Source organism: Oncorhynchus mykiss, chromosome 19, assembly GCF_013265735.2.
Source record: "Oncorhynchus mykiss isolate Arlee chromosome 19, USDA_OmykA_1.1, whole genome shotgun sequence".
Lineage (NCBI taxonomy): Eukaryota > Metazoa > Chordata > Actinopteri > Salmoniformes > Salmonidae > Oncorhynchus > Oncorhynchus mykiss.
Genome location: NC_048583.1, coordinates 22,088,532 through 22,104,610, shown reverse-complemented (window position 1 = coordinate 22,104,610; position 16,079 = coordinate 22,088,532). Strand labels below are relative to the sequence as shown.

The following is a 16,079-nucleotide window of genomic DNA, read 5'->3' as shown; positions in this document are numbered from 1 at the left end:
GGCCTCGGGATCTCGTCACGGTATCTCTGTGCATTCAAATTGCCATAGATAAAATGCAAATGTGTTTGTTGTCCGTAGCTTATGCTTGCCCATACCATAACTCCACTGCCACCATGTTCACAACTTTGACATCAGCAAACCGTTCGCCCACACAACGCCATCCATACACGTTGTCTGCGGTTGTGAGGCCGGTTGGATGTACTGCCAAATTCTCCAAAACAAATATTAAATTCTCTAGCAACAGCTCATGGGACATTCCTGCAGTCAGCATTGTGTGAAAAACCTGCACATTTTAGTGGCGGTTGATTTTAGTGGCGTCCCCAGCATAAGGTACACCTGTGTAATGATCATGCTTTTTAATCAGCTTCTTGATATGCCTGTCATGTCAATGGATTATCTTGGCAAAGAAGAAATGCTCATTAGCAGGGATGTAAACAAATTTGTGTACTACATTTGAGAGAAATAAGCTTTTTGTGCATATGGAACATTTCTGGGATCTTTTATTTCAGCCCACCCACTTACATTTATATATTTTTGTTCAGTGTAGATTGGCACTTTATCACAGTTGTCTTGGTTGACCCCCTCCTCCTCCCCCCTTTTTATTTTTACACAGCTGCTACTTGCTGTTAGTTATCTAAACATAGTCACTTTACCCCTACCTACATGTACCAGTTACCTCGATTAAACTGTACCCCCAGTTTATAGCATTGTTATTGTTACTTTTTATTTTCTACTTTAGTTTATTTAGGAAATATTTTCTAAACTCTATTCTTGAACTGCATTGTTGGTTAAGGGTTTGTAAGCATTTCACATTAAGGTCTACACTGGCGCATGTGTCAAATACTATTTGATTTGATTGCCTGGTCAAGGCTTTCAATTAGTGACCCCTAGGCATGCATGAAGACCCACGTTGCAGTGAACAAAGGCCCTATCAACAAACTGCACCTAAATTAACCCATATACACTAATGTAGCCTAGATACAAAATAATTGCATAGGTTGGCCTATAAGCACTATGGAAGTACCTTCTACTTTCCCTCTGATAAGCATGATGAAATTAGTTATTTTTACCATATACACTGAGTGTACAAAACATAACACCTGCTCTTTCCATGGCATAGACTGATCAGGTGAATCCAGGTGAAAGCTATGATCCTTTATTGATGTCACTTTTTAAATTCACTTCAATCAGTGTAGATGAAGGGGAGAAGACCGGTTAAAGAATCATGTAAGCCTTGAGGCATGAATTGTGTATATGTGCCATTGAGGATGAATGGGCAAAACAAAATATTTTAGTGCCTTTGAACGGGGTATGGTAGTAGGTGCCAGGTTCACCAGTTTGTGTCAAGAACTGCAACGCTTCTGGGTTTTTCACGCTTGACAGTTTCCCGTGTGTATCAAGAATGGTCCACCACCCCAAAAGGCATCCAGCCAACTTGACACAACTGTGGGAAACATTGGAGTTAACATGGGACAAGCATCCCTGTGGAACGCTTTCGACACCTTGTAGAATCCATGCCCCAATGAATTAAGAGAAAAAGGTTCTGATGGCAAAAGGGGGGGCTGCAACTCAACATTCCTCCCGAATGTTCCTAATGTTTGTTATACTCATTGTATATATTGCATATACCTATCCTATCCTTTTAGATTTACTCAGTGTCTAGAGATATAGGGACTATGGGTAGTGTCAGGACAGGGCCTGTCAATCAACACAATGCCCTTGCACACACAAGATTTGCATCAGGAGGACATACAATGGTCCTCTATGACCTCTTGCGCACACCTGGTCCTGCTGGTTATGGAGTGGCTACTGAAATTTTATTTCAAAATGTTAGGTATATGATCACACTGGTAATATACTGGGGAGCCATTTCCAGCCAATCAGAATGGGTTTTTCCCCCACAAAATAGCTTTATTACAGACAGAAATACTTCTCAGCACAACCCCTAACGCCTGCCTAACGCCTAACACACTTGATTAGTTATATTTGTCCATTGTTTATTCATGATCAAATGCTGAAATACTAATGCACTGAAATATAAATTTGCACTATAATACAATGACTCAATATAGAAACGATTAGGTTAAACTGTAATTACAAGACAAATATACATTCTTTAACCTTCTATGTCTTGATGTAGTTGTTTTGTAATTTAGTTGCTTTGTTTGCTTGTCTACGTAGGTGGAAGAGCGCAGCAAAGACAGTCTTCCACTGGAAGAGAGGTAAGATCGTCTAATCCCTGATATCCCTTGGCGACTAGAATCCAACATCCTTGTTATGTTACTCATTTGTTTCACTCACACAACACACAACAATCATAGGTGAGAAAAATTGCAGAGAAATAATATCCTGCCATCATCAGAAAGGATTTGCTACGAGTGGAGAGAACAATCCACTTTCAGCGAGAATTAAGAACAGAATATTAAAATGTAGGTAAATTAGAACTATGGAAACAAACCACTGCAGCAGTATGCAGTTTAATCGAAGCTCGGACTATGACAGGTGTGCATCTTTCAGATGAGAGAACCAAAGTGGGCAGAAGACAGAAAATTGGGGGTGGTGTGCAGAGTGGAATAAGATGTCATTAAATCATGCATCATTTTGACTTGTCACACACATTCACATACACTGTAATGTGTAGCCTACACGTATTCCGATGCATTTATATTGTATCTATGTTGTGTGCATTTATTCATTGTGTACTGAAGGCTATGCCTAGCCTATATGTTGTGTTAGATACTCGGGTTTCAGAGGGGATTCTAAGAGTCCCTTATTGGGGTCTTTTCAATATGGTGTGCCGTTTATGTTGGTATGAGTGTGGGTGCGTGAACACGAGTAGGAGAGCGAAAGAGCGGCACAGTACTGTATTCCAGACACATTTTAGTACTCCTTTAAAGAAAATGCAGTAGAGGTCCATCTGACAAGACTTTTTAGTTTCACTCCAGAATGGGCAGTGTCTCCTTTCTAATCGAATAGAATGTTGATATGCTGTACATCTTGAAGGCAGTTAAATGTGTTCTTGTTACATGAAAGACTGGAAGCATAGATGCCAATAGCTCATTTGAAGTGTTGACCATGGTGCTGCGTTTTAAGATAACAAAATGAACTGGCTTGGCAATGACTGAAGGAGTGAGGGCATGGACTAGTCTCCTAACTAACATTCCACATTCAAGCACATTGATACTGTTAATATAGGTCTATTTTGTGTTTTCTGGTTAGAATGACATTACAAGAGTTGACGACAAGTCTGAACTGGGACTTCTTTTGCTATCAAAATTCTTCTTCTAAGGTTCTTTCTGATCTAACATATAGCTGGGATTGTCATGGCAGCCACTGCTGGCAAGCTGCGTACTGCTGGTTAGTGTCAGCTTCTTCTAAAAGCCCCCTGACAGTCAAGAAACAGAGCCCTGAGTCTCCTGTGTGTACTCAACTTGTCACTGTGGAACTGTAAGTGACTCCAGTTGCTTGCTCACAACGCCCTAAAATGAATGATTGTTTTGTATGGCATTTGATTTATTTTTATTTAACCTTTATTTAACTAGGCAAGTCAGTTAAGAACAAATTGTTTTTTACAATGACTGCCTACCCCGGCCAAACCTGAACGACGCTGGGCCAATTGTGCGCCGCCCTACGGGACTCCCAATCACGGCTGGATGTGATACCAGGGACTCTAGATTCAAACCAGGGACTCTAGTGACGCCTGTTGCACTGAGAGCAGTGCCTTAGCTGGTAAAGCTCCTGAGTGGTGCAGCAGTCTAACACGTAGCTAATCTAGCCTACAATTTAGGCAGTTGCCCATAATGTCCACCAGTACAAACACATTGGGAAGGTGTTGATTCCTTGGACAGGGCTAACATTCAACAACACTAAATTGAATTTGATACTAAACAGTGCCTCAGCGCATTGGTAGCAAAATGCAGTGGGGTAAAGTACTTAAGTAAAAATACTTTAAAGTACTAAAGTAGTTTTTTGGGGTATATGTACTTTACTTTTATTTCACTACATTCCTAAAGAAAATAATATACTTTTTACTCCATACATTTTCCCTGACACCCAAAAGTACTCATTACATTTTGACAGGAAAATGGTCCAATTCACACACTTATCAAGAGAACATCCCTGGTCATCCCTACTGCCTCTGATCTGAAGGACGAATACAAATGCTTAGTTTGTAAAAAAAATAAAAAATTATATATATATATATATATATATATATATATATATACACACACACAGTGCCTTGCGAAAGTATTCGACCCCCTTGAACTTTGCGACCTTTTGCCACATTTCAGGCTTCAAACATAAAGATATAAAACTGTATTTTTTTGTGAAGAATCAACAACAAGTGGGACACAATCATGAAGTGGAACGACATTTATTGGATATTTCAAACTTTTTTAACAAATCAAAAACTGAAAAATTGGGCATGCAAAATTATTCAGCCCCCTTAAGTTAATACTTTGTAGCGCCACCTTTTGCTGCGATTACAGCTGTAAGTCGCTTGGGGTATGTCTATCAGTTTTGCACATCGAGAGACTGACATTTTTTCCCATTCCTCCTTGCAAAACAGCTCGAGCTCAGTGAGGTTGGATGGAGAGCATTTGTGAACAGCAGTTTTCAGTTCTTTCCACAGATTCTCGATTGGATTCAGGTCTGGACTTTGACTTGGCCATTCTAACACCTGGATATGTTTATTTTTGAACCATTCCATTGTAGATTTTGCTTTATGTTTTGGATCATTGTCTTGTTGGAAGACAAATCTCCGTCCCAGTCTCAGGTCTTTTGCAGACTACATCAGGTTTTCTTCCAGAATGGTCCTGTATTTGGCTCCATCCATCTTCCCATCAATTTTAACCATCTTCCCTGTCCCTGCTGAAGAAAAGCAGGCACAAACCATGATGATGCCACCACCATGTTTGACAGTGGGGATGGTGTGTTCAGCTGTGTTGCTTTTACGCCAAACATAACGTTTTGCATTGTTGCCAAAAAGTTCAATTTTGGTTTCATCTGACCAGAGCACCTTCTTCCACATGTTTGGTGTGTCTCCCAGGTGGCTTGTGGCAAACTTTAAACGGCACTTTTTATGGATATCTTTAAGAAATGGCTTTCTTCTTGCCACTCTTCCATAAAGGCCAGATTTGTGCAATATACGACTGATTGTTGTCCTATGGACAGAGTCTCCCACCTCAGCTGTAAGATCTCTGCTGTTCATCCAGAGTGATCGTGGGCCTTTTGGCTGCATCTCTGATCAGTCTTCTCCTTGTATGAGCTGAAAGTTTAGAGGGACGGCCAGGTCTTGGTAGATTTGCAGTGGTCTGATACTCCTTCCATTTCAATATTATCGCTTGCACAGTGCTCCTTGGGATGTTTAAAGCTTGGGAAATCTTTTTGTATCCAAATCCGGCTTTAAACTTCTTCACAACAGTATCTCGGCCCTGCCTGGTGTGTTCCTTGTTCTTCATGATGCTCTCTGCGCTTTTAACGGTCCTCTGAGACTATCACAGTGCAGGTGCATTTATACGGAGACTTGATTACACACAGGTGGATTGTATTTATCATCATTAGTCATTTAGGTCAACATTGGATCATTCAGAGATCCTCACTGAACTTCTGGAGAGAGTTTGCTGCACTGAAAGTAAAGGGGCTGAATAATTTTGCACGCCCAATTTTTCAGTTTTTGATTTGTTAAAAAAGTTTGAAATATCCAATAAATGTCGTTCCACTTCATGATTGTGTCCCACTTGTTGTTGATTCTTCACAAAAAAATACAGTTTTATATCTTTATGTTTGAAGCCTGAAATGTGGCAAAAGGTCGCAAAGTTCAAGGGGGCCGAATACTTTCGCAAGGCACTGTATAAAAAATTGTGCTGTCTGGTTTGCTTAATGTAAGGAATTTGAAATCGTTTATGTTTTAACTATTGATACTTAAGTACATTTTTAGCAATTCCATTTACTTTTTATACTTAAGTATATTTAAAACAAAATACCTTTTAGACTTTTACTCAAGTAGTATTTTACTGGGTGACTTTCACTTTTACTTGAGTCATTTTCTATTAAGGTATCTTTATTTTTAATATGACAATTGAATACTTTTTCCACCACTGGCAAAATGCCCATTAATGACTTCCTACAATCGCCCTATCAGTAGCTAATACGAGCTAACTGGATGCACCGTTGATTTCCTCAGGCACAGTCCCTCTAGACTCAGTGTGGAAGTGTCTCTGAGCCCAGAGAAGTGATAGAAAGTGGGGACAGGTAGGGCTGGTTGAATCCCCTCCAGGACTGAGGCTCCAGGGCCTAGATTATTGTACCTCTTGACACAAGGTGCCATCACTCTTCCCTGAAGAACAGGCTGGAGATAGGGGCAGCGGAACGGGGGCCAATAACCTTGTTGTTTGTGTGTGTGTGTCAGGGTTTGCGTTAACAAACATTTGCCGGGTTTTGATGCAAAAATTATAATGAAAAGCTCATAGATAAAACTGTTCCCGGCCAAAATGCCTGGGAGAAAAAAAATCCCATCGCAAGATGCTTTTTATTCACTGATGAACATTTGACCGTCATGCTTATCGGTCTATAGGTACATTTGCGTAATTTAGTATTTAAATTGGCCTGTGTATATTCGTTAGTCATCATGCATCTTATTTATCCAACACAACTATCACACGTGTCCTCTGGAAAGATTTGTAGCAGTGGGGGGGTCCCCTCCTATAATTTGTATGTAGAAGGACGGAGGAGATCAGTTCTGGTAAAGGACATTCTACTCCAAAATGAAATGAATTAAAATAAGGTATCTAAAATAGAATTTCCCCCTCCCAGAAATTAGCCCAATAACACATTGGTAAAATTATTGGGCACATTGGTAAAACATATAGGGCCATGTACAGTATATAGCCTATACATGGTCCATATTATCAGGTATGCTATAAATAGGCTGAAGCATGGGGTTGCCTATCTGAATTTACCCTATTGGGCTCATCATTAGCCAAATCTCAAATGTTATCTTTTAACTATGTTTATGAATTGTATGTCCCATAAACACTGAATATAATGTAGGCCTACCTGTTAGGGTAACTGTGGGTACCTCGCCACCTGGGGTAAAAAGCCTGTACTTCTCACAGAAACCGCTTCATATCACAACTTTTCCCGCAACACTTTCCCTGGTTTCCACTACTCTTGCTCAACCAAAAATATTATCTGTCTCATCACAATTCAAGTCATTAAAAATAAATTATTTCAAGGTAGAGGCGTTGTACCCCAAGTCACCCTACAATTGACCGGTGTTACATTTAGCCCCACTCTCCCCTATGCACTCACTGCGAATTGTGGAGCGGTGCTAAACCATGCTTCTGTTAAAAAACCTGGGTTTAAAATGGCGCAGTTCACGCATATTTATGAGTTGAGAAATAAATAAAGTAGGAATGGTAGGAAGTAGGAATGGAAAGCTGGCATTCCCCTTTTTTAACAAAGCCATTAAAACTGCTGTTTTCGCGATTGCAAGAATAGTTGTGCATTGACTGCTTGTCAGAATGCATGTTTCCCTCTCTATGGCACTTATAACATGAATATGCCATGAGGAATATTTATCTACACAGTAAATTTGAAATTGTGACATTTAACACTGTCAGCAAGTACATATGGTCACACTGTGTAGAGTAAAAAGTACTGATCAAGTGTTACATTTCTAGTGTTAACTTATGCACTCAGTGTTAAATCAACACTGCACTGGCCGGTGTTGATCAAATTTAACACTGAGGTAATCAACACAGTGCTTATAGTGACACTCGCTAGTGTTGATTCAGGTTGACTCCAATTAGAGTAAAAATGTGTTTACTCTATTCAGTGTTAATTTACTCTTCCCCCATGTAAATGGAAATTATATTTTGTAAAAGCACTTGGAATTTAACAAACTCAAGCAAAGCTGTTTCAACATTCAAATGTTTATTATGACCAAACCATAAGTCTCAGCCCTGGCTTAAACGGTTATCAAGTGACAGAATGTAGTCAAAAGAATCCCTTGCTCCATATGACATGAGCAAATCAAAAGGTTTGTGGCATATGTCATTTACATTAAATACCTTGCATGGTGGACTTCGCTTCAAAACAACTTTAAATGCATGCAAATGATCATCAAAATATCAGGTTCCAAGAGCTGACCCAACCAAGAACAATAGACTTCATTTTGTAAAATACTGGCATGGTGCTTAACCCATTTAACTGACTAAACATTTGTGTGCACTGAGACATTCAACTTGGCAGCAATCTCATGACCTTCTTTCAGGTCATTGAGCCCTGACATCTTTCTTGGACCTAAAGATAGTCTATCCTGGCTGAAATTTTCCCAATTATATGCCATGTAATTTGTGTGTTTCTTCTAAGGTCATAGTGACATTCTTAAAACTCTTCAGTTGCTTCATGAAGAAATTGTTTTGAAAAGTGCTTATTTCATACAAAAATGAGGAACAGTTCAACCAGTTAACAAAGTCATTGGTGTTAGATTTGACAATAGAAGAAACAAAACTACTGGAACTTATGATCAAATAGTCATAACTGATCAATTTTCTTACGTTCCAATTCTCAAGAGATTGCAATCATTGGTGTTAGATTTAAATAAACACAGCCTACAAGCCCTCAGTCCAGCCTCTCTCAGCCTATTGCAGAAAGTCTGAGCACTGATGGAGGGATTGTGCGTTCCTGGTGTAACTCAGGCAGTTGTTGCCATCTTGTACCTGTCCTGCAGGTGCGCCGATCCTGTGCAGGTGTTGTTACATGGTCTGCCACTGCGAGGGCTATCAGCTGTCCGTCCTGTTTCCCTGTAGCGCTGTCTTAGGCGTCTCACAGTACGGACATTGCAATTTATTGCCCTGGCAACATCTGCAGTCCTCATGCCTCCTTGCAGCATGCCTAAGGCACGTTTACGCAGATGAGCATGGACCCTGGGCATCTTTCTTTGTGTTTTTCCAGAGTCAGTAGAAAGGCCTCTAGTGTCCTAAGTTTTTATTACTGTGACCTTAATTACCTACCGCCTGTAAGCTGTTAGTCTTAACGACCCGTTCCACAGGTGCATGTTCATTAATTGTTTATGGTTCAACAAGCATGGGAAACAGTGTTTAAACCCTTTACAATGAAGATCTGTGAAGTTATTTGGATTTTTACGAATTATCTTTGAATGACAGGGTCCTGAGTTTACATGTAAGAGGGGTTGCTTTAGCTTGACCCTGTAGCTCTTGAACTGCTTCTTCCATGGATGATTAACTATTTACAGTCGTCTGACCTACACCAGCAGCTGTGCAATAGCAGATGCACACATCGTGTGTTCTTGTTAGATATTGGTACATGGTTACAACTACAATTTGAAAGAAAATCACAATTACTTGGCTGATTATCAACGGCTGTATTAGCATCCAAGTTAAGTTTAACAAAATTTGACAAAATACATGACAACAATCTGCTTGACCACATTTTAGTCAGTTCTATAAGGGCACATTCCATGCCTCACGAGCAAGTTGGTACTAGCATGGCAAACAAAACATATCATCATAAATTAATCTGCATTAATGCAGGAGTCTAGCTTTGAGCTCAGCAACCGTTGGAGTCACCTTAACCTTCCCAATGTCTAGGTTGTATACAGTTGTCTGTATGAAGGTGTATATGTTGCGCAACATTGTAAGCAGTACCAAATGCAAAGTGAGTCTTAAAGCTTATCGAAGGCACCAAGAGCGCTCGTTGACGTGCAGGGCTCGCTTGTTCAGGATGATGAAGTAAGCATGGATGCTGCTTTTCCTGGTCCCGACTGCAATAAGATATGTTTGGCGGCTCTGGTCAATCGCATCAAGGTGATCCTGGATACTGATTCCTGCCGGAAAAATGTCAAGAACGAACATCATCATTAGTTCATCATAATGGCTGCAGCATGGTCCAAGAATAACCTTTTGGAATATCACAAGATGCTGTTCAGCTTGGGATGCGGACATCTTGCCTGGTCTTTTGCGGCCTTGTGATGAAGGATGAATCAAATGGAGAAGGATGGAGGAAAGGTCACCGTCCCATTCTAAACAAAGAGATCCTGATTTAAAATGGTAAATTCCATCATCAGTTACATTAACATTTCAGAGTTATTTGAAATATAAATGATCATCTAACTGTCAGCGTCTAACATAGCTCTTTGCTATGAGACTTGAAATTGAGCTCAGGTGATCATCCTTGAAATGTTAATCAAACTTAATTGTAGTCCACCTGTGGTAAATTCAATTGATTGGACATGATTTGGAAAGGCACACACCTGTCTATATAAGGTCCCACAGTTGACAGTGCATGTCAGAGCAAAAACCAAGCCATGGGGTCGAAGGAATTGTCCATAGAGCTCCGAGACAGGATTGTGGTCGAGGCACAGATCTGGGGAATGGTACCAAAAAATGTCTGCAGCATTGAAGGTCCCCAAGAACACAGTGGCTTCCTTCATTCTTCAATGGAATAAGTTTAGAACCACCAAGACTCTTCCTAGAGCTGGCTGCCTGGCCAAACTGATCAATCGGGGAGAAGGGCCTTCGTCAGGGAGGTGACCAAGAACTCTGACAGAGCTCTAGAGTTACCTTCCAGAAGGACAACCATCTCTGCAGCACTCCACCAATCAGGCCTATGGTAGAGTGGCCAGACGGAAGCCACTCCTCAGTAAAAGGCACATGACAGCCCTCACAATGTAAGAGTGGCAAATGGCACCTAAAGAATCTGACCACGAGAAACAAGATTCTCTGGTCTGATGAAACCAAGATTGAACTCTTTGGCCTGAATGCCAAGCGTCACGTCTAGAGGAAACATGGCTTCATCCCTACAGTTAAGCATGGTGGTGGCAGCATCATGCTGTGAGGATGTTTTTCAGCGGCAGGAACTGGGAGACTAGTCAGGATCGAGGCAAAGATGAACAGAGCGAAGTAGAGAGATCCTTGATGAAAAACTGCAGTAGTGGTAGCCCTCTAGTAAGACTATCTTGTAGGGGCATTGAATATGCCTGCCACCCAATTCAACTGCGCGCAGATACATTTTTGAACCGCGACAGCGACCCCTATCCAACGCAGGAGAAAGCCATTTGTTAAAGTAATATTTTGCACCATTGTTCTTACATAATAACCTTATACAATTTCAGAAGCCCATCAGAGTGATGGACTGTGCCATCCCCCCATGGCTTCCACAATGGATCAGTCAACTCAGACAAGCTCGAATCAGATAGGTATCTTGTACACCAGGATTTTTTTTTTTTTTGCTACTGCTCGACTAAAATCTGTTCAACAGCCTATCGACCAAACAATCGACCAGTCAACTAAATGGGGTCAGCCCTAACCCACATCCATCATTTTAGGTTCTGGGTAAAAAAAATAAAATTGAATGCATAGTCTCAGCTATCTTACTGCATTGTGCATATTGCAATTGCTAGGAATATTTTTGTTTGTTAGCTAGTGTTGTTATTATTAAGTGGTATTGACCAACTTTACCAACCTGTTGCATCTTGCTGTGTCAGCATCTGAGGGCCAGGAGTTTTCTGAACCCAAGTGATGTCTTATCAATAGGGCCTGGAGTTTTTCCCTCTTCAGTTCTTCCTGATCAGGTCATGTGATCAGGGAAACCTGTCTCTGTTATACACTCTACAGCATCTCTACACAGGGTGGAGTGTCTTATGAACAGCTGACCAATTTTCTCAGCTGGTCCTCACCTCTTTCCCTTGAAGCATGTTTGTCAGGTTAACTGGTTCAAATAAGGGCACCGCTAATGTTTGCTTTATTCATGGTAGATCCAGGGATCAAATGACAACCAAACACAACTTATTTCTGCACTGTGTCTGTGGACAAAACATGGTCTGGGGCACACAGCATGCTTGATGAGAAGGGGAATTTTGCCAGGGGCTGTGGCTTTTTATTGAAAATAAACACACAGCCTCTTGCAAGGGCAGCTCTGAGCTCTCCTCCTTCAACAAACAGACCTATATAAAGCCACCTGACTGTGTTTCTTTGAGAGTGAGGGAGCGTGTCGTCATCCTGAAAGGTTTGCTTGTCTCATATTCGACCATTGTAAACCAGTTTACACGTTCTTTAGGGAAAGTTAGATTTGCATTGCTCCTCTTTTTAACTTAATAGCCTACATTCATAGCCATAAACACATTTGCATCAAGTAGCCTATTACATAAACAAAACCTTTTGCTTCAATGTTGACTAACCCCATCTCAATTACTAGTTTTTTGTTGACAGATGGATAGTGGATTGAGATACTGGTAGTTCAAAGAAAGAGAGGAGATTTGGCTCCCTCCTTTCAGACGAAAAAGTGTAAGGCGATCAACAATGCCCGAGTTTGATCTGTCCCTACTCCTTTTCAGAATCACATATTAGCTGTCAGCCACCATTGCAGAGTCAAGCGTCCAAACGGTGATGGCCCTGCCACAGCTTTTTCCTCAGTGAGAACCTCGTTGACCTTTCACCAAAAATAATATTGCATAGTCAAAACGATACGATATGACAGGGGTCTCCAACAGATTGATCACGAGTTACCAGTAACTCGCCAAACAAGTCTGAAAGTATATGTAATTTTTATGCTTTCCACCAAACTGTCAAACAAGTATCAGACACCGTAAGCTCCCAGTTACTATCTAATCAACTCAACATTGACATTATCCCACGCCTGTTAGCCACTATTGGCTTAAAAGTCCAACCTTACACAATGTCTGCCAATTACTTTCCAGCAATATTGCCCGTCTGTGTGATGCGCGCATTTGTTTAGCACTCGGTATGTAGCCAGTTGGTGTGATAAGTATTTTGGGTTGACAGAAATACTTTCGTCAAAACCTTATCAATTAAATGTTAACTGCATAATAGGCTTACCTGGCGGAAGTATATCATGAGTAAGTATATAATTTGTAACAGAACCGTCACGTATACTCCCTCTCCGGCGCTCGAGGTCGTCAGGCTACTCATTTTTACGCACACATGTCACCATCGTTACGCGCATCATCAGACTCACCTGGACTCAATCACCTGCCTGATTATCTTCCCCATATATGTCAATCCCTTTGGTTCTTTCCCTAGGTGTTATTGATCCTGTGTTTGTTAAGACGCTACTGTTATGTAGTCTCGTTCAGTGTTTGTTGTTTTTATTAAACGTTTCACCTGCTTCTCGACCAACGCCTCACCAAAGGGGAGCATCTGAGTTATTTTTGTTGTTTTGTGAGTGTATGTGACGTTGGGTCCGGGTGCCGCTCCCGGATTAACAGGGGATGCCTCAGCTGGCTCGTCAGGTTTACAATACCCCGTTGTCCCGTCAAGCATCCGTTGCCGAGTCTACCAAGGGTGCGTCAGCGAGCTCGTCAGGCTCCCGCAGCCCCCAGTGTTTCTTTCCATGTTTTATTTATTATTACATTTTCACTCTCTGTACTTGCTTCCCAACTCCCAGCGTACACGTTACGACCGGCACATTAGACAGCACTTTCCTCACTCGCTATGTATGCCATGAAAGGGGAATCATTAAAAAAAATCGACATTGTTATTCTCCACCCTCCAAAGAAAATGGATATATTCTGATGGGATTTAAGCATTGACAGAACATCCAATTTTGTTTGTCTATGAACAATTGTATTTTTTTTAAATGTAAAAACAAAACTGAGAACATGATTAAATTTAACTAACAAAAAAATTCACGACAAGTTTAATTAAAAAAAATAAATAAATAGCTCTCATGCTAGAAAAGGTTGGAGACACCTGCAATATGATTTCTCGTCAAAAATAATATCCCGATATGTAACTATCGATTTTCCCCCGCACTACTTTCTACCCTTCATACCCCTGGCAAAACCATCACATTCAACATAATCTGTTTTACTCTGAAACCAGTGGAGCGTTGTGCTATAGGCCTAAACCTGTATTGATATGACTACTAACCTCAATGTCAGCTAGCCTCACCCTTGCATGTGTGGTACTTTTGAGTGTTTGGGCAGGTAGACATCGCTATGTTTGTTTTAGCATGATAATAGTCACTACGGCTCAGAAATGATCTAATGGCTTTCTCTGCATAGCAGCTGTTGCTATGAGTCCATTATGCTAAAGTGCTATCTAAACCGATAGGCCTAGATGTATATAGAGCTGTATTAAGCCCTTTTTAGGATATGTGTGTGTATGTGGCTTTGCTTGCAAGTCTCCCTTTCCCTATTTATGCCCGCTCGTCTCTCTCGCTCCTCATCAGGGATGACCCAGTGCAAAGCTGGCAGATGAGGGGTGGGGGAGTGCTAATTTTCACACCTCCTACGGTTCCTGCACCCACTCTCGTTTTTGCTCCTCTCCAGCGTCCCCAGAGCCAGCCAAGCCTCCAATTACTCACCATGACGCAAATAGACCCACCACCAGCAGACCGTCTGCGATATTTAGACCCACTAGTCAGCGGTTAACCCTTAAAATCTCAGTACAAATTGAGATTAAGGGTTAAAGGTAAGGGTATCAAATTATTTAATTTGTTCTGCAGGTAGTTTTACCTGCTCAATCTATGCTGAAGTATCAACATTATTGAAATAAAAAAATCATTGCTGTTTGTTGTCAGTGGCCAATTACGGCTATTCATTGCTATTCAACCTCAATATCCATTTCACGTAGAACAATAGGGGATACTAGGATATAATTACATCGTCCCCCACCTTTTATTCTACAACCTCTCATCTCCTACAGCGGTGGGGAAAAAAGCTTTGTCTCACCATAATAACACATTGTATTGGTGAGAACAAGAGGGAAGCTAAAAAAACTAGTGCTCTAGCCTGTCTTTCATATTGTAATGCACGCTTATGATAGCTTTGATTCGCCTGAGCTATATTTAGAAGCTCTCTTTCTCCTCTCTTTCTTCCTCTTCTCTTTCTCACCTCTTTTAATTAGCTAGCACACAGCGCTAATGCCAGAGCTCTCCTCTTCCCTACAGGCAGGTCATTGGAGCCGTAAAACAGACACCCAAATCATTGCGCTCGCACAGATTAGAGAGTTGGATACAAAACGGTCGCCAACGGAATTAGCCAACTGCCACCGTGTCGAATTATTATCTCTGAGCTTCACTCTCTTGTCTTTGTATGAGAGTTGGTTCTGCTGTACGACCACAAACATCTTCAACTCAGTTTGTTTGTATGCGAGTTTTGCTATAGCCTTTTTTTCTTACTTGGCTATCATCAGACGTTACTGGATGTGTACTTGCGTAGTGTAATTTTGGCAGATATTAAGTTGAGCAGGTGTTTAGGACACTGTTTTGGCCTCAGACTTTTTCTGATTCAAAATATTTTGATATGCAACCTAATGCAGTGATTGTGATTAATTTTGGGTTGACAATTGGGCGTTTTTTTTGTTATATTTTCCTGTCAAAGTGTTCAGATTTTTTTTGTTCATTCGATATTAACTTGCCTTTATCTTTATGTGCACTAAATTATATTTAGGCCTATGTATTAATCTAACAGTAAATGTAATGTCCTAAAAAATTTGGCCTAGTGCACTCGCGATGGCCGATGTGGAATTTGCGCGCTCCGTATTTCAAAGCCATATTCGATATCATGATTATAAAACAGTGTGCTTTGAGCTCAATGATCGTTGAGAAATAACATGTATATCTACAGAAAGCTGATATCTTTAATACCCGCAATTGCATTTTGAAATGTTATACAATCACGAGGGGCACATGAGATTGTGAGGCTCGCTCATTACAGCAGCCGGCCCAAGTGAAACAGGCAGGCAACAGCGGCAGGGTAGACACTTTTGTTACAGGAAGGATGATGCACTTTACTGTTTAACAAATCATGGTTTCATCTGCTCAAACAATAGGATGATTGAGGTGATCAGATAGAATGTGCAGCTCACACCAGTGCAACCAATAAAAATGTTAACTTGCAAAACTAAGTCCAAAGGTCGCAAAATGCAACTAAATGTTCTCAATCTGGACATTTGTGAATGTGTTTGGCTGGGTACATCTCTGGCTGTAGAGGAAACCAACTGACAAATTGTTTCAGTTTATCCTTATAATGCACCACACGGGTCGGGACATTAAACACTGAACAGGGTTCAGAGTTTATCTGAGTTCAT

The 16,079-nt window shown here is 40.9% G+C and overlaps 1 protein-coding gene and 1 long non-coding RNA gene across 8 annotated transcripts in view; one reads left to right on the top strand and one right to left on the bottom strand.

Moving 5' to 3' along the window:
* LOC110497508 (transmembrane protein 131-like) overlaps nt 1-16,079 on the top strand; it is a 112,689-nt gene that overhangs the window by 16,401 nt on the left and 80,209 nt on the right. For 5 of the 7 annotated variants that reach the window (XM_036954447.1, XM_036954446.1, XM_036954445.1 and 2 more), the window contains exon 3: nt 2,182-2,222. The exons of 1 other annotated variant lie outside the window; for it this stretch is intronic. In XM_036954447.1, coding sequence (XP_036810342.1) covers nt 2,182-2,222 — 41 coding nt within the window. Of the gene's footprint in view, nt 1-2,181; nt 2,223-14,317; nt 14,460-16,079 lie in introns of all 7 variants that reach the window. One more of the 7 variants, XM_036954449.1, reaches the window with a different exon arrangement.
* LOC110497507 lies at nt 9,184-13,120 on the bottom strand. The gene is made up of 3 exons (XR_002469680.2): nt 12,864-13,120; nt 9,970-10,048; nt 9,184-9,853 (listed from the first exon to the last, which is right to left on the bottom strand). It is a non-coding gene; the product is annotated as an uncharacterized LOC110497507 (long non-coding RNA).